This window comes from Mauremys reevesii, linkage group 2, assembly GCF_016161935.1.
Source record: "Mauremys reevesii isolate NIE-2019 linkage group 2, ASM1616193v1, whole genome shotgun sequence".
NCBI classification, from domain to species: Eukaryota; Metazoa; Chordata; order Testudines; family Geoemydidae; genus Mauremys; species Mauremys reevesii.
Window position 1 is genome coordinate 75955992 of NC_052624.1, and position 26191 is coordinate 75982182.

The 26191-nt window shown below is 47.5% G+C and overlaps 1 protein-coding gene across 8 annotated transcripts in view; it reads right to left on the reverse strand.

Annotated features, from left to right (window-relative positions):
• The window catches only part of TCAIM (T cell activation inhibitor, mitochondrial), a 58004-nt gene that overhangs the window by 23573 nt on the left and 8240 nt on the right, over nt 1-26191 (reverse strand). For 6 of the 8 annotated variants that reach the window (XM_039524476.1, XM_039524475.1, XM_039524480.1 and 3 more), the window contains exons 3-7: nt 20920-21055; nt 20115-20268; nt 19966-20028; nt 18542-18782; nt 1817-1939 (exon numbers count right to left, since the gene is read on the reverse strand). In XM_039524476.1, the coding sequence (XP_039380410.1) occupies nt 1817-1939; nt 18542-18782; nt 19966-20028; nt 20115-20268; nt 20920-21055 (717 nt within the window). The remainder of the gene's footprint in view (nt 1-1816; nt 1940-18541; nt 18783-19965; nt 20029-20114; nt 20269-20919; nt 21056-26191) is intronic. The other 2 variants (XM_039524481.1, XM_039524482.1) reach the window with 2 other exon arrangements.

Below are 26191 nucleotides of genomic sequence, written 5' to 3' on the forward strand. Positions count from 1 at the left end.
AATAGAATAAGGGAGGGTGGAGTTGGGCTGCTATGCAGCAAGGATGGGAAGGAAATTAAAGAATCTAGATATGGCTCAAACTAAATGAATTCATTGTGGGCTTTCAATAAGGATGATAATATGGAACATGTGCATGAAAGCACTATAGTTGATGAAAGTGTGTGTGTAGAAATGGAAATTACCACATCTGAGGTGGAAGAAAAAGAGATCTTAACATGCTCAGATCAGGGGCCCGGATAATTTAGATTCCAAAATATGAAAGAACTGGCACATGAGATTGCTAGTCCAGTAGCAAGGATTTTTAATAAAGTCTGGGCTAATCCCATATGACTGGAGAATAGCTAATGTCAGACCTATATTTAAGAAAGGTAAAAAAAGTGATCTAGGCAGTCAGACTAGCAGGTCTGTAACTAGTATGTAAGGCTTTAGAACAAATTGTGAAGGAAAGAGCAAGCTCGTGGGAGAAAAAACGCTAAAGGGACGTAATGCAACATGGATTTACTAAAAGTAGATCAAATCGGACTAATCTGATCTTCTTTCAGAAAATAAATTATTTTAGGTAAGAGAAATGGAATAGATCTTGTATACCTGGACTTCAGTAAAGCATCTGATATAGTACCACATGAGAAATTATTAGTTAAATTAGGAAAGATGGGGATCAGTACATGATCTGTAAGATGGATAAGGAACTGGCTAAAAGGGGAGAAGGCCATGGGTTATGCTGAAAGGTGAACTATTGGACTGGAGGAAGGTTACTAGTGGAGTTCCTCAAGGATTGGTCTTGGAAACAATCTTTTTCAATATTTTTATTAATGACCATGGCACAAAAAGTGTGTGCGCGCTAATGAAATCTGCTGATGATACTAAGTTTGGAGGCATCATCAATACAGAGGAAGATTGGAACATTACACAGGAAGATCTGGATGACCTTGAAGACTGGAGTGACAGAAATGGGATGAAATTCAATAATACAAAGTGAGTCAGGAACTTAGGGTCTAATAAGGAGAATTTTTGGTTGGAGGGAGTGATAAAAATGTAGCAGTTTGGGTGGTGTGGCTTGTGATATATAGAAAGTCAGATCAGATGATCTGGTGGGCACTTCTGGCTTTAAACCCCATGTTACTGCACTAAACAAACCTGAAAGCTATTTAACGCAAAGCTTTCACAACATACCCTGAAGAGATGCATTTTTGTTCTCAAATATTAACAACTTGTATTTTCTAAGAAATATTTTGGAATAAAGAAATCCAAGTACAGAACCTGCTTTTTAAAGCTATTACAATATTCCCTCCATGGACTCTTGTTTCTGATATTTTGGACAACAATATCTTTACTAAGTCTTCACAGGTTGTCAATAAGTACCATATGCAGCATCGAAAGAGACGCTAAGTTGTTTAAGCTAAATTAGTTATATAAGCAAGCTCAAGCTCCAATTCAGGAAAGCAATTTTATCCAGCAAAGTACTTAAACATGTGATTAGGTCCTATTGACTACAATAGAACCGAAGCACATGCTTAAGTGTTTTCCTGAATTGGCAACCATGCTACTAGGTAGTACAATCTCCTGACTCATAAATAAGACTAGGTCTAGTTCAGTTATTGTAAATGCAAATTTTTAGTCCCATCCAAGTCTGATGAAAATATAATCGTATTCAGTGGAGTACTGCATTTATGACTACATATAAAATAGACATTTTGCTGGAATATATTTTTTAAAGTTTAACTGCATTATTTTGTTTTTAGTCTATGTGGCCTTACAAAATTGTAAATTATGCTTGTTTTGACCCTTTTAAGTTAGATCTTCTGTACTTCATTACCTGATATCAGAGAGCTGTAGCTGATGAGTGAGTTCATCTTTTAAACGGTTTAGTTCTTCCCTAAGTGGTAAGCTCTTTCTCAGCTTCTTTATTGCACTTTTTTCACTATTATCTAACCAGGAGCTGTAAAAAAGAAAATATATGGCTATTCAAGACCATTTTTCTCAAGCACATTGTACTGCTATTTAAAAATATTAATGTCTACTTTAAGAAATATGTCAAGTTATCAAATCAGGTAATGTTTTAAAAGAATGTTTTCTTGAAAAGAGTAAATCTATTTGTAGTGTAACATTTCTATTATAGTATAACAGATAACTGTAGATAAGTCACTGAATCATGTTCCCACAGGTCTAGCTCATGAACTTTTTAAAAGCAGCATCTTAAGAGATTTAATGGATACAACATTTTGAAATGATCTAGTTTATCATCATCATCATATTCCCATTACGCCTTTGGCATTTAGGGCAGCGATGAAGCTCCTCCACTCCTGACTGTTTCTGGCAAGTCTTTCAATGGTTCCCCAGCGGTGCCCCAGTCTTCACCACATTGTTTTTGGGTGGCCTCGTTTTCGCTTGCCGTCAGGTGTCCACCTTAATGCTATTCTGGTGGTGGAATCAATTTCCATCTGAAGCACATGGCCAATCCACCTCCAGCGCCTCCTGGTAATGATGGTGCTCATATCTGCTTGGCTGCACTGTGTGAATAGGTCTTGGTTTGAGATTGTAGGGAGGTGACGCATGGGAGAATCATGAAGGGTCAAGTGCCCTCCCAGCAGCCGATCCAGGCGGGGAGAGGAAGGGGTGGGGCCAGAGCCTCTTTTAGCCACATTGCCTGGTGCGGTGCAGTGCAGTGTCTTGGCTGATGGGGAGAGCACCTGGCTGTGGCAGCAGCAGGCTGCCCCCCACCCAGGCTCAGCTTCTGGCATGCTCAGAGTTGGCTCCTACCCCCAGAAGCTGAACCTGGGCATGGAGTGGCCTGCTGCTGGTCCCTGCTCTGGCTTAGCTTCTGGGGACAGGAGCAGACTGAGTATGCTGGGTGTGGAGGTGGCTCTGACTTGCTCAGCTGCTATCCTGGAAGCTAAGCCGGGCAGGAGGCAGCCTGCTGCTGCCACAGCCAGGCACTCTCCCAGGAAGCAGCTGCACTGCACCAGGCAGCAGCCAAGAGTGGCTCTTTCCTGCTCCCTGCCCAGCTCTGGCTGCCAGAAAGAGCTGGCACAGCGGGTGGACAGAAATCCCCCCCAACAGGTAATGTTGGGTGGGAAGGGGGTGGGGAGAGCACGGGGGCCCTGGGCTGGGGTGGAGACACGTGGGGAGATCCCATGTCTCCCCTTTAGCTGGTGCCGCCCTCCCCCAATACTGGTGGGGCACCAGTCTTCATGAGGATTTTTCTGAGGCAGGTTGTATGGAATAAAGACAGTTAGGGACATGTCAGACTTTGTCATTCCCCAGCATTCTGCACTATAAAGTAGTATTGAAAATACACAGCTCAGATAAATCTTGAGTTTGGTTTTGGTGTTGTGTTTTGAAGATTTCCAGAGACTGTATTTGAGCTCCTAAAGGTGTTCCTGGCTTTACTGATTCTGTTCTGAATCTCCTGGCTTGTTCCACTGTTCTGGCTGATGGCACTGCTCAAGCACATGAATGTTTCTACATTGGTGAGAGCATGATCCTCTATCTGTACTGCTCATGGTGAGCCAATATTAAAGGTCATGATATCTGTCTTACTGCGGTTGATTTTCAGTCCAATCTGCTGGCTGAATGTGTTGAGTCCAGTTGTTTTTTCTTGTATATGGTGTTGTTTATGTGATAGGACAGCGAGATCATCTGCGAAGTCCAGGCCTTTAAGGGATGAGAAGGGTGTTCATTTAATACCTCTTGACATGTCTTTTGTTGTACGCCGCATTACCCCGTCGATGGCAATACTGAAGAGGATTGCAGACATGACACACCCCTGATGTACTCCTATTCTGACTTCAAAAACTGAGCTCACTGTGATCAACACTACATGTAAAGTTGGAAAAGAAGCTTTTGATGATGCTGATTATATAGAGTGATTCCATATGCCTGCAGAATATGCCATAGACTGGTCCTGTGAATGCTATCAAAAGCCTTCTCAAAGTCTATGAAGTTTATGTAGAGTTGCCGTAGCCATTCTAAGCATTGTTCTATTATGTTTCATTGAGTAAAAATCTGGTCTGTGCATCCAGGCTCTTTTCAAAAACCGGTTTGCTCTTTTCTAAGAATGCTATCAACTGCCTCTGATATATGCTGGACTATGATCTTACACAATACCTTTGTTTGGCATAGATAAAAGTGTCAAGTATCAGAGGGGTAGCCGTGTTAGTCTGGTTCTGTAGAAGCAGCAAAGAATCCTGTGGCACCTTATAGACTAACAGATGTTTTGCAGCATGAGCTTTCGTGGGTGAATACCCACTTCTTCGGATGCAAGTGGTGGAAATTTCCAGGGGCAGGTATTTATAAGCAAGCAAGAAGCAAGCTAGAGATAACGAGGTTTAGATAAAAGTGTGATACCATGCCAGCTATTACAATCATTGGGTTCCTTTCTTTGGTATCTTCACTATAACCCCATTGGTCCACTCATCTGGCACTTCTTCCCTTTCCCAGACAGATGTAAATAGAGGGGCCAGGATAGATGCTGCTAACTCAGGATTTACCTTGAACAATTCTGCATTCAAGTTATCCTTGCCAGGAACTCTCTCATTTCTTAAGCATTTGATGGCTTGAATGATCTCTTTCTTAGTTGGGGTGTCTGTGCTGATATCAAGATCTTCTGCCTCCTGAATGTTTGCTTCCTCTATAGGTGGCTCCCTGTTCAGCAATTCTTTGAAATGCTTTGTCCACCTCATTTCTTGTTCTTTTTCTGTTGTCCGTAAGTGGCCTTGTTTGTCCCTGATGAGAATGTTTGTTGGTGTTTCCCGTTTGCCACTGATAAGCCATGTCATTTGGTAGACGGTTCCTTGTTCACCATTAGCAGTTGCATCCTCTGCTTGTGTTGCCAAAGTATCAATATAATGTCATTTGTCCGCTCTCACAAGGCGTTTGACCTCCTGGTGTGCCTTGCACTACTTCTTGTGGTATTTGTCCTTTAGCTTCTGGGATTTTGTGTCTAAAACTTTTTTCTTCAGGGCTCTATGGTATTCCATGTGTTGGGTGTAATCCACTCCTTTCTCCTCTTCTGCCTGTAGCCTAGACAGGCTTCACTGCTCTGTTTATAGATTGTTGTTATTTTATCCCACTTCTTGTTGATCTCCTCATTTGCATTCCCCTCCTCTTCATTAAGGTCTGCAAGTGCCTGAAAAGACGGTTACTCACCGTTGTAACTGTTGTTCTTCGAGATGTGTTGCTCCTATCCATTCCAGTTAGGTGTGCGCGCGCCGTGTGCACGATTGCCGGAAGATTTTTACCCTAGCAACACTCGGTGGGTTGGCTGGGCGCCCCCTGGAGTGGCGCCGCTATAGCGCTAGATATATACCCCAGCCGACCCGTCCGCTCCTCAGTTCCTTCTTGCCGGCTACTTCGACAGTGGGGAAGGAGGGCGGGTCTGGAATGGATAGGAGCAACACATCTCGAAGAACAACAGTTACAACGGCGAGTAACCGTCTTTTCTTCTTCGAGTGATTGCTCCTATGCATTCCAGTTAGGTGATTCCCAAGCCTTACCTAGGTGGTGGGGTTGGAGAGACACATGGCAGAGTGTAAAACCGCTGAGCCAAAGGCTGCATCGTCTCTAGATTGTTGTACCAGCGCCTAATGGGACGCGAAGGTGTGGATGGAAGACCATGTGGCTGCGCGGCAGATGTCTTGGATTGGGACATGGGCCAGGGACGCCATCGAAGAGGCTTGTGCTCTCGTGGAGTGAGCGGTAAGGCGGCTAGCCGAAATATGGTCAAGTTCGTAACATGTTCTAATACACGAGGTCACCCAGGACAAGATCCGCTGAGAGGACACTGGCTTGCCCTTCATGCGATCAGCAACTGCTACGAATAGCTGGGGCGAACGCTGAAAGGGTTTTGTTCATTCTATATAAAAGGCGAGGGCCCTACGGACGTCCAGGGTGTGAAGCTGTTGTTCGCAACGTGATGAGTACGGCTTCGGGAAAAACACGGGTAGGAAAATTTCCTGAGTCACGTGAAAAGCCGACACCACCTTTGGGAGGAAGGCCGGGTGTGGATGAAGCTGCACCTTGTCTTTATGGAAAATGGTGTACGGCGGGTCCACCGTTAGGGCGCGGAGCTCAGAAACTCGTCTCGCTGAAGTAATAGCGACGAGGAAGGCAGTTTTCCATGACAAGTAGAGCAGGGAGCATGTGGCCAAGGGCTCAAAGGGGGCTCCCGTAAGCTTGGATAGGACAAAGTTCAGGTCCCAGGTCGGCGTAGGGTCCCGTACAGAGAGGTCGAGCAGCAGGGTGTACCAGTGCTGTCTCGGCCAGGCTGGGGCGACGAGTATGAGGCCGCTGTCCCTGCGGAGCTTCGGCAGAACTCGGTGCACGAGGGGAAACGGAGGGAAGGCATAGAGCAGGTGACCCGTCCAGGACCGGAGGAATGCATCCGACAGGGAGCCGGGAGAGCGACCTTGGAAGGAGCAGAACTGGTGGCATTTCCTGTTCTCCTTGGATGCAAACAGGTCTATCCGGGGAAAGCCCCACCGCTGGAAAACTGTGTGGATAACATCGGGGCGGATCGACCACTTGTGAGAGAGGAATGACCTGCTCAGATGGTCGGCCAACGTGTTCTGGACTCCCGGAAGAAACGATGCTACCAGGTGAATCGAGTGGGTTACGCAGAAATGCCACAGGTGCAACGCTTCTGTGCAAAGCAGGGAGGAATGAGCCCCGCCCTGTCTGTTGACATAAAACATCGCTGTCGTGTTGTCCGTGAACGCGGCCACGCATCGACCTTGAAGGTGGGCGCGGAAGGTTTGACACGCCAAGTGAATCGCCCGCAGCTCCCTGACATTGATATGGAGGGAGAGCTCTTGGGGTGACCAAAGACCCTGGGTGTGCAGGGTGTCCAGGTGTGCACCCCAGCCCATTGCCGAGGCATCTGTGGTCAGGGTGACGGAGGGTTGGGGTGGGCGGAATGGAACTCCGGCACATACCACCTCCGGGTCCAGCCACCAGTTGAGCGCCTCGAAGGTCGACCTCAGGACTGTGATTACCATATCTATGGGGTCCCGGTGCGGACGGTACACCGACGCCAGCCAAGCCTGAAAAGGGCGAAGACGCAGTCTCGCGTACATGGTCACAAAGGTGCATGCTGCCATATGGCCCAGGAGGCTGAGATAGGTCCGCACCGTTGTTGTAGGAAAAGATTGGAGGCCGCGGATGAGGGCAGCCATCGTCTGGTGTCGAGGCAGAGGGAGGCAGGCCCTGGCTAAGTTTGAGTCCAGGACCGCGCCGATGAATTCCAACCTCTGCGTTGGGGCCAAGATAGATTTCTCGGCGTTGACCAGTAGGCCTAAAGTTTGGAACAGGCCCAGGATCTCGGAGGTTTGGCGTGCTACGCGCTGCTGGGATGACCCGCGGACCAGCCAGTCGTCGAGATACGGGTAAACATGTATGCGACGACGGCGAAGGGCTGCTGCAACCACCGCCATGCACTTGGTGAAGACCCTTGGTGCTGCGGAGAGGCCGAAGGGGAGCACCGTAAACTGGTAGTGCATGCTGTTGATGACGAAGCGGAGGTAGCATCGATGAGGAGGATAAATTGCAATATGGAAGTACACGTCCCTCATGTAGAGGGCGGCAAACCAGTCTCCCGGATCCAGGGAAGGAATAATGGTCCCCAGGGTTACCATGCGGAACTTGAGCTTGAGTAGATATTTGTTGAGCTCTCGGAGGTCGAGTATGGGACGTAGACCTCCCTTCGCCTTGGGGATTAGGAAGTATCGGGAATAAAATCCCCGGCCCCGCATGCTGTCCGGCACCTCCTCTATGGCACCCAAACTCAACAGAGACTGAACCTTGAGTAAGAGGAATTGCTCGTGAGAGGGGTCCCTGAAGAGGGACGGGGAGGGAGGATGGGAGGGAGGGGGCGAAATAAACTGGAGTCGGTAACCAAACTGTATTATGCGAAGTACCCAGTTGTCCGTTGTTATCTGGGACCACGCCGGTAGGAATTGGGAGAGGCGGTTGAAAAATAATGGGGAAGGATCCGGTAAATAAACTGGTGGCCCGTCCCATCAAAAGTTTTGCTTATTGCCCAAGGGAGGTTTGGAGGGCGCTTGGGACTGGTTCCCTTGATTGCCCGACTGTCTACGTCGGTTCACTCTGCCCCTGCGCCGATTGTCGGGGCGCGGCCTGGGCTGGTTGAACGGACGGTAAGGCTGTGGTCGGAAAGGTCTCCTCTGGGTAGCCGGCGTGTGCATGCCCAGGGAGCGAATAGTAACTCGACCATCCTTAAGGGTCTGAAGCCTCGAGTCTGTCGTGTTTGAGAACAGACCCTGGCAATCAAACGGGAGGTCCTGAATCGTATGCTGGACCTCCGGTGGCAACGTGGAGGCTTGCAGCCACGAGATTCTCCTCATGGTCACCCCCGAGGCCGAAGTCCTGGCTCCTGAATCCGCGGAGTCCAGAGAGGCTTGAAGGGCCGACCGGGACGCCTTTTTACCCTCCTCAACTAGGGCCGAATACTCCGGGCGGGAGGCAGATGGTACAAGTTCCGTAAACTTTGACAAAGACACCAGGAGGTCATGGGTGTACCGACTGAGGAGAGCGAGCTGGTTGGCGACTCTCATTTGGAGGCCCCCCGCCGAGTAGATCTTGCGGCCCAGGAGATCCATCCGCCGCGCCTCCTTTGACTTGGGCGCTGGCGCTGGTTGGCTATGCCTTTCACGGTCATTGACCGATTGTACGACCAACGAGCATGGAGGCGGATGTACGTATAAGTACTCATACTCCTTGGACGGTACCAAATATTTCCTTTCCACCCCCCAAGCGGTGGGAGGGATGGAAGCTGGCGACTGCCAAATCGTATTCGCATTGCGTTGTATCGTGCGTATAAATGGCAGTGCGACACGAAGAGGAGTGTCCACCCTGATTATGCTGACCACCGGGTCATCGTCCTCCGCCACCTCTTCCACCGGCAGGTTACTGTTTTGGGCCACCCGGCGGAGCAAGTCCTGGTGGGCTCGGAGGTCTATCGGCGGAGGGCCCGAGGAGGATGCCCCTGCCACGGCCTCGTCCGGTGAGGAGGAGGATGACTGACCCGGGAGCAGCGTATCTGGTGGGGGCTCGTCCACCTGCTGTGAGGTCTCTGCCACAGGGGGATGCTCCTGGCCCCCCGTTGGTAGCGGCTCCTCTATTGCCGGGGAGGGAGGAGGTCGGCTGAGCGTGGCCTCAGGTGCTCTATGGTTGGAGGACCTGGGGCGTTGAGAGAAGGGCCCCCCTTGGTCCTCATGATAGGCCCAAGGGGTCCAAAAGCCCCATTGTGGAGGCCCCTGGTCTTGCCCTTGTGGGTCAGTACGTTGATCCCCCGCGCTGTCCGCTTGCGAGGAGACGGACGGCTGGCGTGAAGGCCACGGTGGGGCGGAGAGGCCATGAGACTGCCCCATCGACTCTGCCGGTTTGTCCCTGGACGGTGCCGGGGAACGGTGCCGGCCATCTCGGTGCCGGGAGCGAGACCGGGACCATCGACCATGGCAGTGCCGGGAGGTCGACCGGGATCTTGTGTACCGACGGCGGGAGCGGCTGCGGGGTGACCGGTACCGGGACCGGTACCGAGATCCGGAACGGTGCCGATATCGCCGGTCGGTGGAGCGGGACCGGGACTGTCTCCTCGAGTGCGACCGGTACCGCGATGGAGAGCGGTACCAGGACTGCGAGCGGCGCCGAGATCCGGAACGGCGGGAACGAAAGCGCCTCCGTGACTGGGAGCGGGACCTGGAGTATCGTTCCTCACGCCTGTCAGGGGAAGGAGGCCGCATGGTAGCCGGCTTACCCACTGACTTCACAGCCCGCACCGGCGGTGCCAGGGGCTGGATATGCGCAGGTTCAGTGAGCGCTATTAGCTCTCTCGCCGTCGAGAAAGTCTCGGGCGTCGACGGGAGAGGTAGCTCAACCACGGTGCGCACCGGGGAGCACTTAGGTACCGGACTCAACAGCCCTGTCGGTGCCAGAGTTGACGGTACCACGCATGGCCTATGCGCTGTCGGAGCCGGTGCCGAAGGAGCTGGCGCTGGCGGCTGGACAAGCGGTCCCGACGCAGGTGCCTTGACGGACTTCTGCTGTGGCTTGCGTTTCCCCGATGGCGAGAGGGAACGGTGCCGAGGTGTCAGTGCCGGCTGCTGCTTTTTGAGAGTCTCGGTACCGGACCGGTCGGGAACCGCTGGGGCGCTCCGTGCTGAAGACGACTGCGGAGCTGTTGGTGTTGGCACCGCAGGGCTAAGTGCCGACTCCATTAAGAGCTGCTTTAATCTAAAGTCCCGCTCTTTCTTTGTTCTCGGCTTGAATGATTTACAAATAGGGCACTTATCTGCGCGATGAGACTCTCCTAAGCACCGCAGGCAGGAGTCGTGAGGGTCTCCAATCGGCATGGGCCGCTGACAGGCCGAGCAAGGCTTAAATCCCGGTGCCTTGGGCATGAGCCCGCACCGGTTTGGGAAAAGAAGGGCTAAGCCCCCCTAATTCCCCTAACTATCTATACTAAACAACTAATCTAACTAATTAATAAAGAACTATATACAATAAGTACAAAAAACAGTCAGTGAAAGCTAGGGTTGTGGAGGTCAAGGGAGCACTCCACTGTTCCAGCAACCGTCACGGGCGGTAAGAAGGAACTGAGGAGTGGACGGGTCGGCTGGGGTATATATCTAGCGCTATAGCGGCGCCACTCCAGGGGGCGCCCAGCCGACCCACCGAGTGTTGCTAGGGTAAAAATCTTCCGGCAATCGTGCACGCGGCACGTGCACACCTAACTGGAATGCATAGGAGCAATCACTTGAAGAACCTGTTCTTTAACTGCAGAATGAAGGCTTTCTGTATTTCAGGGGATTTTAGCTTGTCAACATCATAATGTCGATGTTCCTTGTTTGGTGGACCCACACTTCTCAGTTTTAGTTTGATGGAGGCTGTCACAAGGTGGTGGTTGCTGCTAATATCTGCTTCCCTTCTCACCTTCACATCTGTCAGTGAGTGTTGTCATTTGCCATTGATCATCGTAGGGTTGATCTGGTCTTATTTCTGCCATTTGGAGAACCGCATGTCAGCCTGTGAATTTCAGAATGTTGAAATAGGGTTCTGCTGATGACTACATCGTTCATATTGCAGAAATCAACATCAGCCTCTCTTCATTTTCATTCATGGTGCCACACTCATGTCTTCTCATTGCTCTGTCGTTGTTTGTGTTGTCCTTACTAACCTTGGCATTCAGGTCTCCCATGATGATAGTCAGGTTGTGGTGTGGTACTCTCTCTAACTACGCCTGTAGTGCAAGGTAGAATTTGTCCTTTGCTTCTTCATCACTGTCATTTGTTGGAGCATAGTACTGAATCAGGGTGATATTATTTTGTTTCCCTTTCCATCTGGCTCTCATAAGTCTGCTGCTGATTGACTTCCACTCAAGCAGGGACCGCTCTACTACCTCTCCAAAAAGATGGCAACAACCTCAGGAAGTCATCCATCACCCTGGCCAGAATACAACAAAGTTTCTCCCAAGGCTGTTGTTAATCTTCCTGATCCCGTCCATCTGTTCTCACTGACACCCAGGATGCATAAGTTGTAGCGTCTCTTCTCTGCTGTGACTTGAGCTGGCTTCCCTGTTTCGTACATTGTCCCTGTGTTTTATTTTTGTGTTGGTGCTGAGTACTTCAGTTTTCATGCCAGTGGTTTCCTTTTGGCTTTCACCACTGGCAGTCATATGGGTCATTGACTCCTGAAGGCCATCACACACAGTAATGGTTGATTTCTCTGCCACAGTTTCTGTAACATATTTTGTTTTTTTACGGGACAGGGTCATTAGCCCTGTGTCTAACCCCCAAACCTGGAGGGCCAGAGTGTCTGGCCACTTCCCTACAGACCAGTCCAGCATGGTTGAACCTGCTGGAGCAAAAAGTCCTCGCTGACCCAGACTCTGGAGATCGTTAGAGCATGCAAGCTGTCTCACCACGACAGGGCACAGACAGCAGAGGGCAGTTGGCTGATAAAAATATTAAGTTTGACCACTCTTGTAGCAATGAAATGTGTCCAAGCTCTTTCCCAAGTCTTTGTACCAACTATGGCATGACAAAACAGTGGTCTGACAGAAGCTCCATCTGTGTATGTTGATATCAGGGAACATAGCTCTCAATACATCCAGAGAATGCATCAATTTATTGTGAGTTACTTTAAAACTACAGCTATACTTCACTGGCAAAGTCAGCTACAAGTTGAAAGTCCTGTGAGCCCTAATAGTACAGAATGAGTTTAAGCACTATGATGCCTCATTTAACCACAAAAATCAGCTTCAAGAGCCACATGATGAGGACATGTTCACTGCCCTACAGCAATATTGATACTGTACATCTAGTTAATTGCTCTGAAACGATGGAAGTAGAATGATGGGATCTATCTCATCAGACCTACACCCCCATAGAAAATGCCAACTCAGTCTTGATGTGAAGCAGGACCAGCCTTAGGGAAAATAGCGCCCTGGGTATTTTGGTGTCCCTGGCCCCCGCTGCCTCCCTGGGCTCCCCACCCACCCCCTCACTGCCCCAGCCCCCGGTGCCTCCCTGGGCTCTCCACAACGGGTCAGCAGCCTAAGGGAAGGTACAGCAACAGGAAGGCACCACAGACTTTGGTGGCAGGGGAGCATGGTGACCAGAGAGCCCCAGAAAGCAGGGAGGGAACCAGAGGAGTACAGATAGTTTGCTTGTGTGGGAAGGCAGGGGTGGGGTAGTGACATGGGGGCTTCAAAAGGACAGATCTTTCCCCACACCCCAATACTGAGCATTCCCAATATTCAAATGCCCCTTCCAACTTCCAGAGAAGGGAGGCTATGGGGGAGCAGGGAAGGTTAAAATGCAAACACTCCAGTGCACTGGAGACAGCTAGGGTGGGTGGTGGAAGGTTCACTCCTGAAATATCTCCAACCCTCTGCACTGACACCTCCCTTTGGAATGAACAAGAGAAAGGGGGAGAGCCCCTGAGAGCTGGGAAACTGGGTGGTCAGTGTGTGGAATAGGGGAGTGGGACCTCAAAGACCTGGGGGACACCCTGAGAACTGGGGAGAATGGGGAGACCTGTGAACTGGGAGGCTGGCACCTGGGGGGCAGAGAGAGGGGCTTCCTGGGAGCTAGGGTATTGGGAGGGTCCCTCTGGGACCTGGAAGCCCTGGGAGGCCCTCTGAGAGCTGGGACATGGGGTCAGGAAACCACCTCCCACATACTTTCTCATTTTTTTCTCTTGCAATTTCAGCTCCCTTCCTCTCCCAAACCAAAAGAGGCCAGCAACTTCTAGTTCCCATTGGCCGGCTGAGATGCCAAACTCACCTTCTATTGGGCAGCACTGCTTTCATTCAGGCCACCCATGGAAGGTGGAATGGCCCAGGCTGGGACAGTCCCAGAGGGTGCAGGGGAAGAGCTCATCAGCTTGCAGAGTCAGAGGTGGGACTGGGAGGTGGGCTGGGAAACCAGGTGTGGTGGCAAGCAGGGGGTATCTGCTCTGGAGCAAGGAGGTGGGTGCTCCTGTCATGCCAGTCTGCACCCCGCAGGCAGCGAGGGGGAAACTGAGACCCTTGCCTCTTCACCATGATACTCACCTGACTACAGCAGTTGCCCAGGTCACTCACCCCTAAGGCCTGCCCTGATGTGAAGCATAGGGTATCAATTCTGACTCCTTTAAGGCCAAATTCTCTCCAGACTTATCAGAAGCACTGGAATTTATAAGGAGGAGCTCCCTCTGGGACCTAATGGCTCAAACTGACATCTGTGATCATCTCACATCCTAGTCAATCGTGATCCTCACTGAACCAGGACACAGCAGTCATGCCTACTTGTTATGGATATTGTATGACCACATCCACCTTTTTTAAAGCTGCAGGGGCCCTTCTCAATCTGAAAGAGAAAGGGAAGCAGACAGAAAACACACCACACAACACATGATCCAGAAAATGTGCTGAGAAGTGTGCCATTGGTGCTTCAAAGATAAAGCACACGGGGAGGAGCAAGGCCTTAAGAGCACCGAAGATGCCCTTGCATTAAGATCAGTCTATGAAGCTCAGTGACGTTCCAAAGGGAATGAGACATAAGTGACTGAAGCTGCTGAATGCCTCTGATGTACCTGTAAGTGAGAACTTGAGCTCCCCAAAAGCTGTGCACCAACTGCCACACAAGCTGCTCTGAAACCTCTGGTAGTATTAGAGAGGCAGCTCTATTACTCTAGCTGTTCTGAGGGGACTGAAAGACTGGTGTGGTTTACACAAGCAGCTCTAAAACAACTCTGTCAGATGTCAGTGCCTCTGAGGACTAACACAAGGTTGGGGTGTGTTTTGTTTTTAAATTTAAGGAAACTGACACCAGAGTCAAAGGATATAATAGAGTGGGGGGAGGGATATGAGGGGTGAAATACTTTGATACCTCACATGAGCTAGGATGAACACTGAGGAGTAGAGGTCACAGTTCTAGGGTTCCTTCGTCATTGATAACCATCAGGAATGAACTGAGTTCTGGAGCATTTAGGTATGGCTGGGGGGCAGGAGAGGGAAACAGGGCAATCTAAATATCTAAGCAAGGACAATGTGAAGTGAGCACAACAGCACAATTTTAAAACTGTGGGTGCTTTTACCAGGCCCAGTGAACCAAAAGAGAGGGATCTGTTGAGTGCAAAATCTCAGGTCTTAGCAGTTGTGTGCAGTGCACATAAATACAATTAAGGCCACATCTACAGTATTAAAAATAGCCCATTCTTTTTGTGCTGCACAAATGTGAATAGCAAAATGCAAATATACACTAGTAATACTAGAGCATTATTTTACAATCCTAAAATAACATGAGATAAAAATTATTCCACTATATCACATTCCATATTTTAGTGATATTTCAGATATGAACGTTTTCAGATACCACACCTTTTAGGAACTTCTTTTCTGAGCTGAATCCATACCATTAGCCAATATTTTGTCCTGATTGGCTTGGCTCTGCTCCCCGCTACGAGCATTGTGACCTGACACACATTGTCACAACACCACTCAGGTTTGGCCCATCCATCCCTCCACAGATGGAGACAGAAGAGCAGCCATGCCAAACCTGAGGGGGACTATGACCACACAGAGCCCCCTGCAGGCTGCCTGTCTTTGCACGCCATTTAGCCCTCTGGCTGAGAAGCTACTAGTCCAAATCCCTTTCAGTTTAACAAAACATTCAAGCGTAATCCAAACTACCAAAAAATCAATGTAGTCTCTGGGCCCTGCGCTTAACCTTTTCCTAGAGTTTCACTGCCTTTCCTCAGTTTCTCAAGCACTATCCCACCGAGTCTAAATCTTCCTGAGGCCTCTAGCCTCCACCAGTATCTGCCACTTTGGCTCTTTGCAGCAACGACCCACCTGCTTCCTGCGGCTTTCTCCCCAACACTGAACTCTCTCAGCCTATTTATAAGGCCCAGGTGTCTGCTGAGTTATCCCTGGATTTTTTTTGTCCCCCCTCTCTGGTTGATAACTATCTAATTTCCACCCATGTGGAGTGAATATACCCAACTGGCCTTTAACCCTTTCTTAACAGTGATGGGGATTCAGTTGCTCACAGGAAGGTATTTTGACTGAACTGTAATTTTGGTGTAACTTCAAGCAGCAGACGGACTTCTCAGGGCTTGCCCACATGGAGACAACACTCTGGAACTATTAGTGCACAGTAGCAGTCTGCATAGCTAGTCAGTGAGCGGTCAGTTAATGTGCTGTAGACTCCTACATGACAAGCCAGAGTGTGACGTCTCAGTGTAGACATGTCCTAAGTCAACAATGTATATTGTTTTCTAATCAGAATATAAATCGAGAGGAAATGTGATAAAAAAACACACAAAAAACCCCTCAAAACAAAACAGTAAATGATAGCTGTAATATTGGTCAGAAACCTGGCAGAGCTTTTGCTATAACTGGAAAAATATCTGAGACATTCAAAAGATTAAAATCAATTATTTCTAAGAGATACTTAATGACCTCCTTTACTCTATTTACCCTTTTAAACTATTTCAGCTATCTAAATGCCCACTATACACAATTGATTGATTACAGTTCCTTGTTTTTACAAGAGCAATATTATACTCCACCGCTAAGAAAAAGTACTAAACTCAAGCATGAAAATAAAACAGATACAAGAAAAAGGTCCCTCTTCAAATGACAATTTATACAAATTATGAAGAAATCATAACTGGCACATGATATAGAAGAAAAGTATGTACAATTACACATAGACAGAAAACAAAACTCATGTACAACTTATATCCGTTATGTGTTTTACAGTAGTACAATGACCTTATGTGCTAGGTATCATGCTCTCTGACCTGAAGAGCTTACACTCTAATTAGTTTGGCACTTGGCATAAACACCACACATTTTGCATTGTTATATTCAATGGAATAAAAATTAAATTGTATAATGCTGTTTTTGTTTTAATTCAGTCATTTTTTAAAAGTGTCTCATGATCAGTGTTTATTTCTTCAGAAATTAGTAGTAAGCTCATTCAGGATTACTAAGAATACTAAGCAATTTTCAGCAGTTGATTTCTCAATCACAACATAATGCATTTAGTGTAAGCTAACTGCATATATTAAATTGCCAACGTTTGGATATTTAAGATGATGCCCTAAGGCTGAAACAGATGTTAGAAGCTTAGGGTATGGCTACACTGGCGATTTGCAGCGCTGGAAAGCCTCCACCAGCGCTGCAATTAGTAAGTGGCCACACCTGCAGGGCACTTCCAGCGCTGCAACTCCCTGGCTGCAGCGCTGGCCGTACACCTCACTCAGCATGGGGAATAAGAATTCCAGCGCTGGTGCTGCAGCGCTGGTCATCAAGTGTTGCCACACACCAGCGCTGTGATTGGCCTCCAGGGTATAAGGTGTATCCCAGAATGCTTTTATAAATTACTCTCTCTGTTTTGTTATGCAGCCTCTCTTTGTTTTGTTGTGAACGAGCTCCGTGCGGAGCTCCGTTGCCGTTGCAGTTGCCACTTATCTAAAAAACAAACAGATCTCCTGTTTGCTGTGATCATCTGTACCTGGCTGTAAACAATCAAATGAGATTGCAGGCAGGGAGGGAATGAAACAGCGGGGAGTCGTGTTGGCTGCAGGCTGTTTGCAATTAAGAGTTAAGACTAAGGGGTTGGAAACATGTTCTGATTTTTCAAGTCAGGAAGCTAAACACACAGTGTTGGCTCCAAAAATCCACTCTCTCTCTCCCCCCGCTCCCTGTCACACTAGACCCCACTCCACCCCCCTCTTTTGAAAAGCACGTTGCGGCCACTTGAATGCTGGGATAGCTGCCCACAATGCATCACTCCCACCAGCGCTGCTAATGCTGCAAATGTGGCCACACACCAGCGCTGGTAGCTGTGAGTGTGGCCACACACCAGCGCTGCTCCTACACAGCTGGATGACCAGCGCTGCAAACTACCAGCGCTGCAAACCGTAAGTGTAGCCATACCCTTAGACACAAAATGATAGGCACTGCAAAAACCACACTATACAGATACAGAGCATTTTTATAGGTCTCTATAACATGGTGCCCAATTAATGTCTTGACTTGGATAGCTTTAAATTTATTATTTTGTGTTCCAAAAGCTTTAAGTAAATTACAAGAGAGTTATAACATCTGAAATCTATTGATTCCCTTGATGAATCTACAGTGGAATTCCACACAAACCAATGAAAAACTAGGATTAAACATTCCTTGCCTCTTTGCCCATCGTTCACCAGAGTCTAGGATTACTGCAGTTGCTCATTTGAGCACTGGTCAATTACATCATTATAGGGCAAGGAACAATACTTGGAGGGAGTGATAAAAATGTAGCAGTTTGTCAAAAACTCTTAACCTATTTTACCACTATTAAAATCAGACTACACCTCTACCTCGATATAACGCTGTCCTTGGGAGCCAAAAAATCTTACCGTGTTATAGGTGAAACCGCGTTACATCGAACTTGATTTGATCTTCCGGAGCACGTAGCCCCACCCCCCCAGAGCGCTGCTTTACCACGTTATATCCAAATTCGTGTTATATTGGGTGGCATTATAACAAGGTAGAGGTGTACTTAATGTACCATATATACTTGCTCATTAGCCTGTTCGTTTATAAGCTGACACTCCAAGATGGTTAGGTAAAAATAGCAAAAACTGTATGACCTTTTCATAAGCCGACCCTATATTTTAGGGGTTGGCAAACTTTGGCTCCCGGCCGTCAAGGTAAGCTGCTGGCGAGTCGGGACGTTTTGTTTACTTGGAGCGTCTGCAGGCATGGTGTCCCTCAGCTCCCTGTGGCTGTGGTTTGCCGTTCCCAGCCAATGGGAGCTGAGGGGCTCCATGCCTGCAGACACTCCAGATAAACAAAATGACAATGCATTAGATATTCAATTCAATGATTCCACAGAATTTAAAATCATCAAATTTTGGTGTAGACCCGTTTATAAGCCAACCCCCGCTCTTTGATGCGTCACTTTTTTACCAAACATATTCAGCTTATGAACAAGTATATACGGTATATTACAAAACACTAGTTTAGTTAATAAAAACCTTTACCTACATTAGAGTAATTTCCACCCTCTGGGCTTGTTCTAGTTCTTCCTCAGGATCCTTGAATCCAGTAAATGAGTAGTAAGTCTTGTCCCATTTGATAGGCCTGTAAAACGTCCCTTTTACTTCTTTGTGAGGCTGAGAGTTCACGCTTTGGACATGCTCAGTAGATAAGCTGCAGGAGTTGAGAATGTCCAATACTGTGCTTAGTAAGTCCCTGGTGTGCAAAGTAAAACTGACGGCTCGAAAACCTATAAAACGCAACCCTCAAATCAATTAATATTGTATTCAACTGAATAGCTGAGCTTTTAGATGCATTCACATTGTTTCATTCTTGTCTTAAAAGCTAAAACAAACTATACATGTATTATATGATAAATAAATGTTATAATTTCACTTTGAAATTTAACAAGTACTGTAGATTTCAAACTATTACCATGGCAGAAGGCATCAGAAAATAGTTTAATATTTACAACTGTACAAGTCCAGAGCCATAACTACTAGGATATTTCAACTATTTGGCTCAATAGGTGAGTCTGAAGCTTATCTGCAATTGTGACAAATAGAAAATAAAGATGGAGGTGCAAACACTTCTATTGCTTTAACTCCAACAGTTTTGTCTGAGAGCCCTTTATGTAAGATTTATTAACAAAAAATACTATTTTGGATTAAATATAATGTAGACAGGCAAGGATCTAAAACTACTTCACAAACAGTAAGCCTCAACACCTATGAAATTCAAGAGACAAACATTACACATATTATACAGAGGTGTCAGCTAAGGCACAGAGATGTTAACTGACTCGCACAGTGTTACAGCAAGTCAGTGGCAAAAGCAGAAACAGAACCACATAGACCCAGTCCCCCCGTTCCAACTACTAAACAACCTCCCTTTTTTCTTATATCTAAGTGGCTCAAATATACCACTATTTTTCTCTGCAGGCTAGTATGATTTTCTTCTTCTAGCAGAAGGATCACTCAAAATTCATTTATGTGAGAATTTTCTGACCACTAGAAAACAGAACATGAATTAAAATACAGACTAACACTTCATTAGACAAAACTGTAAAAAAATCTGAGGAAAATTCAGAGACAAGCATGCCAAACTTGCCAGTGAAGCGAATATTAACTGAAATTTACAAATTGCACTTTAAAATGTACCCCTGCTATTCTAGGTCATTCAGCACTTCTATAACATACTTAGAGTCTACATGCTACAGCTGGATCAAATAATGAAGATAGTTTAGGGTGTTACTTTTATTTTCTCAAGTTATACACAGACAGCTGAATTAAAAGCATTGATATCTGGCAAGTATTTCAGGGTATTATTTCAATTTCATTGTAAGATTACTGACAGAACTCCTAGTTACATTTAAACCCATTATAACCACTCTCTCTTAATAAAGATTTTCCATTAGAAAAATGTGTAATTACCTGGGACGGCCTTTAAGGGCCTGATCCAATGCCAATGGACATCAATGGGTATTAGATAAGGCACTATAAAAGGTGTGAAGAGTACAAAACTATGGAAAGGATTTTAAGTATTTAATTTTGCAAGAGAAATTATCAGATAAAAAAGGCACCTGCAGCACTGAAGGATTCTTGGACATCAGAAGAGTTTTGTTCTCTCTCTCTCACATAAAAAGTGAGTTGAGTTGGCTTAAAAGACTTAAATCCTGGTTTCTGGAGATTCTCCAAATAGCCATTTAACCTCTTAAGAGAGTTTTCATTGATTTCCTGTACAAAACAAAATAAGAGCCACTGTAAATACTTAATTTTGTCAGCTTTCTCAACATAGCATATTTATTTAAAAGTAAACTGTTAGCCTAATAAGATACAACTAAATTTCAAAATATTAAACATAGTTCACAATTCCATGAAAACACATCAATGTATTTCAAATAGAAAGGTGACTGAGTAATTTTATTAAAAAATTGTCTTCACTGCATGAATAGCTGACTTGATGGTAGATAAATGTAAACAGAAGTTAAAGCATATATAATGTTCAAGATAGCTTCCAAAACCAGGTAAAAATTAGGTTTGATTAAAAGTAAAAGGTAATTTTTGTAAAGGCTGTCACACGTTTAAAAAAAAATAAAATGGAGTGTTGCATTAGTTCTATGTTTTGTATGGATCAAGACTCCAGACTGTCAGAATAGTGAAAGGCTGATCAGTGAGTCTGGGGATATACTTTGTCCAAATTATAAGAATTTGCTGGACATTATCTTGTTAAAGTTCTATTTTCCTAATCACCAATATCAATGATGTTAGTTCTACAAATGGTAGATCAAACTTTGACAGCGTAAAAAAACTAAACTAATAACATACTTCCATTCTTCATATACCATATAAATGAAAACACCATTAGAAACAAAAATATATTTTTACCCTTTCTCTGGGATGCTGGCCAAAGAAATCTGGATGCACAGCAAAATAGAAAGGTCTGAGAGCATTGACGGCTTCAGCCCCTGACAAAGGTCTTGCCTGAAGAACCCACTGCAGCAATATTTTCTCCAGACACAACCTAACAAGGTAATAAAAGCTTTATGTATTAAAGTAACCATCAAATGACACAGTAATATAAACTACATAAAAGAAATGTTACCAAAACGGTGCAAACACTCATATGAAATACAATCACTTAAAAATAAGCCATACTAGAAGGCTGGATTTTGTCCCACGGGATCTACAAAATCCTGTTTAACCAGAACAGGCCTACTGTGTTACAAAGATGGTTGATGCTAACAGTTCTGATTAGTGGCATTCAAAAAGTGGTATTTGGAGAAGGTAAGGGATACATGTTGCAAGTTCATATATGAAATCCTCCACACAAATACCTCTTTTAAACACTGGTGATTGGACTAGTCAGAGATACTGAGGGCTGCCATCTTGGAATTGTTTCTCAAAGTCAATGCCCAGAAGTTGAAGGTACGAAAGTAACTAAGAAGTTTAATATTTGTAAAGCACTTTGCTATTCTTGGATGAAAAGTAGTATAAAAACAAAGCATTAGTTCGGGGCTAAAAATAACTCAGTTACTTACCTTCTTGTAACTGTTGTTCTTTGAGATGTGTTGTCCATGTCCGTTCCAATTAGGCGTGCGCACACTGCATGCATGGCAGCTGGAAGGTTTTTCTCCTAGTGGCCTCTGTCGGGTCAGCCCGGGTGGCCCCTGGGGTTGCACCGTCATGGTGCTCAATATAGGGCTCTGCCTACCCACCACCCCCTCAGTTCCTTCTTGGTGGCTGCTTGGACAGATGGGTAGGAGGGCAGGTATTGGAATAGACATGAACAACACATCTCAAACTCAACAGTAACGAGAAGGTAAGTAACTGTTTTTTCTTCTCTGAGTGCTTGTTCATGTCAATTCCAATTAGGTGGAATACCCAGCCCAAATTTTGGAGGCAGGGTCAGAGCTCAAAGGTTCACTGATGTAGCACTGCTCTACCAAAGGCTGCATCATCTCTGGCCTGCTGGGTAATAGCGTAATGCGAGGCAATAAATGTATATTGATGATCATGTCGCTGCTCTGCATATTTCCTGGGTTGGAACATGCACCAGGAATGCAGCTGATGAAGCCTGTGCCCTCGTGGAGTGCATTGTGAGCAGAGGGGAAGGAGATAGATAGAGTTGGAAAATAAAGTTTGTGACATCCAGGCACAAGGACCACTCATGGCTGTGGAACAACCTGCTGAGATAGTCTGCCAATTCATTCTGTACCCTGGGGAGGATCGAGTGAGCTATGCAAAAGTCCCACAGTCTAAGGGGTTCCTGGCACAGGGGAGAGGAGCGTGCACCTCCATCTGTTTATATAAAACATCACTGTCGTGTTGTCTGTCATGACCGATACACATTTCCCCTCCAGATGAACTCGGAAGATCTGTCATGCTAGGAGGACTGCTTTCAACTCTGACGTTGATGTGAAGGGAGAGCTCCGCCTGGGACCAGAGACCTTGTGTCCTGAGGTCTCCCACGTGCGCTCCTCACCCCAGTGCTGACACATCCATCACCAGCAAAGGGAAGGGTGAGGTCTGGTGAAGGGGAGCCCCGCACACCTTACCTGCGGGTTGAGCCACCACAGGAGGGAGTTGAGGACTGGATGAGGCAGAGTGACAATCTTGTCCAGACCGTCCCGAACCAGGCGATACACCGAGGCTAGCCATGCCTGAAGAGGCCGAAGTCTGAGTCTAACATGCTGTACTACATAGGTACAAGCGGCCATGTGTCCCAGAAGCTTCAGGCAATTCCTTGCTGTGGTTGTAGGGAACCGTCTGAGATTTTGAATGTTGTCACCCAGGGACTGGAACTGCGATTCCGGGGGGTACACTGTGGCCTGTGTGGAGTCTAGTACCACTCCTATAAGCTCTATCTGCTAAATGGGAGATAAGAGTTGACTTTTGCGCATTGAGAAGAAGGCTCAGTTCATCAAAAGTTGCTCTTATGAAGCCAAGTTGTGCCTCCACGAGCGGCCCTTGATTAGCCAGTCGTCGAGGTACAGAAACACCTGTACCTATCGCTTACGCAGGAACACAGCCACAACTGCAATGCACTTGGTAAACACTTGAGGAGCCGCTGACAGGCCAAATGGGAGGACTGTGAACTAGTAGTGCTTGAGGTTCACCATGAATCTGAGGTACCCTCTGTGGGACAGCATAATCTAAACGTGAAAGTAAGCATCCTTCAAGTCAAGGGTGGCATATCAGTCCCCTGGATCCAAGGAAGGGATAATGGAGGCCAAAGAGACCACAGGGAACTTCAGTTTCTTCATGAACTTGTTGAGATCTTGCAGGTCTAGGATGGGCCTGAGGCCGCCTTTGGCTTCCTGTTTTGGGAAATACAGAGAATAGAAGCCCTAGCCCTTCAGCTTCAGAGGAACCTCTTCCACTGCCCCCAGCGACAAGAGCAAGTGCACCTCTTGTATGAGGAGTTGCTCATGAGCAGGGTCCCTGAAGAGGGACGGGGAAGAAGGGCAGAGAATTGGTGGGACTATCCCCTTTCTACCATGCGGAGTACCCAGCGATCTGATGTAATACAGGCCCACACAGGGAAGAAAGGGGACAGTTGCCACGAGAAGGTAAGGCGGTATGGATCCAGTGTCCAGACTGGTGTGTCGCCCCGGGTGCATCTTCATAAGGTCTGCTTCTGGCCAGCAGACTGCTTCGCCTGACCAGAGCCCTGGCCTGATGAAGAGTGGGGCCTCTTTCTGCTGTTTCTACCCCACCTGCAGGAGAAGTCCTGCCTATTTTGAGGCTGGTATAAACAAGGCGGGGGGCTGCGGCTTAAAACGTTTCTGCTGGTTTGCCGGAGTGCGGAGGCCCAGAGACTTGAGGGTGGCCCGTGAGTCTTTCAAGGTATGAAGCCAGGAGTCTGTTTTCTCCAAACACAGAGCCAAACTCTCAAAGGGGAGGTCTTGAATTGTTTGCTGGACCTCATAAGGAAGCCCAGACACCTGTAGCCAGGGGCTCCATCTCATGGCTATACTCAGTGAGTCTGCCACATCAAGGGCTGCCTGAAGTGAGACTCAGGGAAACCAGCTTTCCTTCCTCCACTAGAAAGAATTCTGCCCTGGAGTCTTCTGGCAACAACTTCGTGAATTTGGCCATCATTCTGCTGGAGTTGTAATTGTACCTGCTGAGAACAGCCTGGTGGTTAGAGATCCGGAACTGTAGCCCCCCAGTGCCATAAATTTTTCTCCCAAAGAGGTCCATCTTTTTTGCCTCCTGATTTTTTGGGAAGGGCCCCTAGCAGCCTTGCCACTCCCGTTCATTCACTGTGGCTACCACTAGGGAGTCTGGGTATAGAGGTGCCCGGACCCTTTAAAGGGAACGAAATACCTCCACTCATTCCACTTTGCCGTTGGTGGCAAAGAGACTGGAGTCTGCCACGTCTTAGTGGCTTCTTGTATGGTATTTATCAGAGGCAGGGCGATACGGGAGGGACCAGAAGGGGCAAGGATGTCCACCATCGGGTCAGAGGACTCAACCACCTCCTCAGCCCGCGTGCCCACATTTTGTGCCACCCCGTGCATCAGTTGTTGGAGCTCCCTCCTCTAGGGCTGGGGCATTTGGTGTGCACACCACTACCTTGTCAGGTGAGAAGGACGACGAGGGGATCTCGTGGCGCAGCTGGTACCAGTGTGGCCAGGACTGGTGTCGCTGTCAGTGCCCCAGCAAGCACAGCTGACATTGATGCTAGAGGTACAGCGACCATCTGGGAGGCTGAGGGCACATATGTCGCCGACCTAGAATAGGACCAGTGGCTCTGGCCCTGGCGGAAGGTCCAGGGGTCCAAAATGGCCACTGTGCAGGGGGCTGCCACTGACCCGGCCACAGTCTTGGTTGGAGATGGTATCCTTGTCTGCGGGACCTCAAACTCCTGTTCCTTCTGAACCAGAAGGACTCTGTTTCTGACTCCGAGGACTCTGTATAAGACAACCATGGAAGAGCAGAGTGCGTCTGTGCTGGAGAGTGGCATCTAGGGCTAGGGGACTGGTGACGTTCCCCATCCCACACGCTTGTTGATGGCACCGGTGATCAGTGCTGAGGGGATGGCAATCGGCACAGCATTATCGCCGGTTTGCACCTGGATGGCGCCCGGGTCTCATGGGTGGTGCTGAGACCGCTGCAGGCGTCCTGTCCTATCTTGGGGTGTGGTGGGGAGACAGTGCTGTGAAAGCGATCAGGTCTTCAGCAGCCTCGAATGCCTCCAGCGTGGATGGTATTTGCAAGTCATGATTCTCCCAGACAGGGGAGGAGAGGGGGTCCAGACTCAACTGGTCCTAGGGAGAGTCAGGAGTCAATGCAACCTTCAATGTGGATGCCAAGCTTGTGTGGCCCGACGCGGGTCTCATAGAGGCGGGCTCCTTCAGCACTGCTCTGGGCATGGTGGAGCATCCCCTCGCAGGTTCTCTCTTCTTGTGGGGGACTGGAGAATGAGAGTGCGTGGAGCTCCTATGAGGAGATGCCTGCCAGTGCTGAGAGTCTCTATTGGAGTCCTTTCTCAGTGCCGACTCATGTCCCGACAGTTTCAGGGCACTGCGCCCTGGCGCTGAAGTGCTCAGAGTTGGCTCTGCTGAGCTGGGGTCCGAATGGGCATGCAAAGAAACCTCAATTAGCAGTACTTTGAGGTGCTGCTCCCTCTCTTTTTGGGTCCTCAGCCAAAAACCTCTGCAGATTTTGCAGCGCTCTTTGAGGTGGCTTTCTGCCAGACACTTCAGGCAGGAAGCATGAGGGTCACTTTTTGGCATATGCTTGCCACAGTCTATGCAGGGTTTAAACTCTGGAAACTGAGGCATGCCCCAGTACCAGGGATAAAAGGGGGAGTGTGATGGTGTACCCCAGGAGGCTTTATGGAAATATGCTTATGAATGTATATATGACATAACTGGAATATGTTTTATGCTACACATGCCATGTAACATCTCTCTGTAAAGGTTATGATCTACTGAATACATTCCTCCTATCTGTATGCATGTGTCATTGTTGTATTTGAAGTTATGAATACTGGCTGTGTACTTGCTTGATTTCTAAGTAGCCTTAGTAAAACATTTGGTCAGCTTCTTGGGAAAGGAATGTGAAAATCAAGAAGCACTTAAAGGACAATGAATCTTGGAAGGCTCCAATCCACATAAGAAGTCTACCTGAGGACATTCAGGGTAGCATG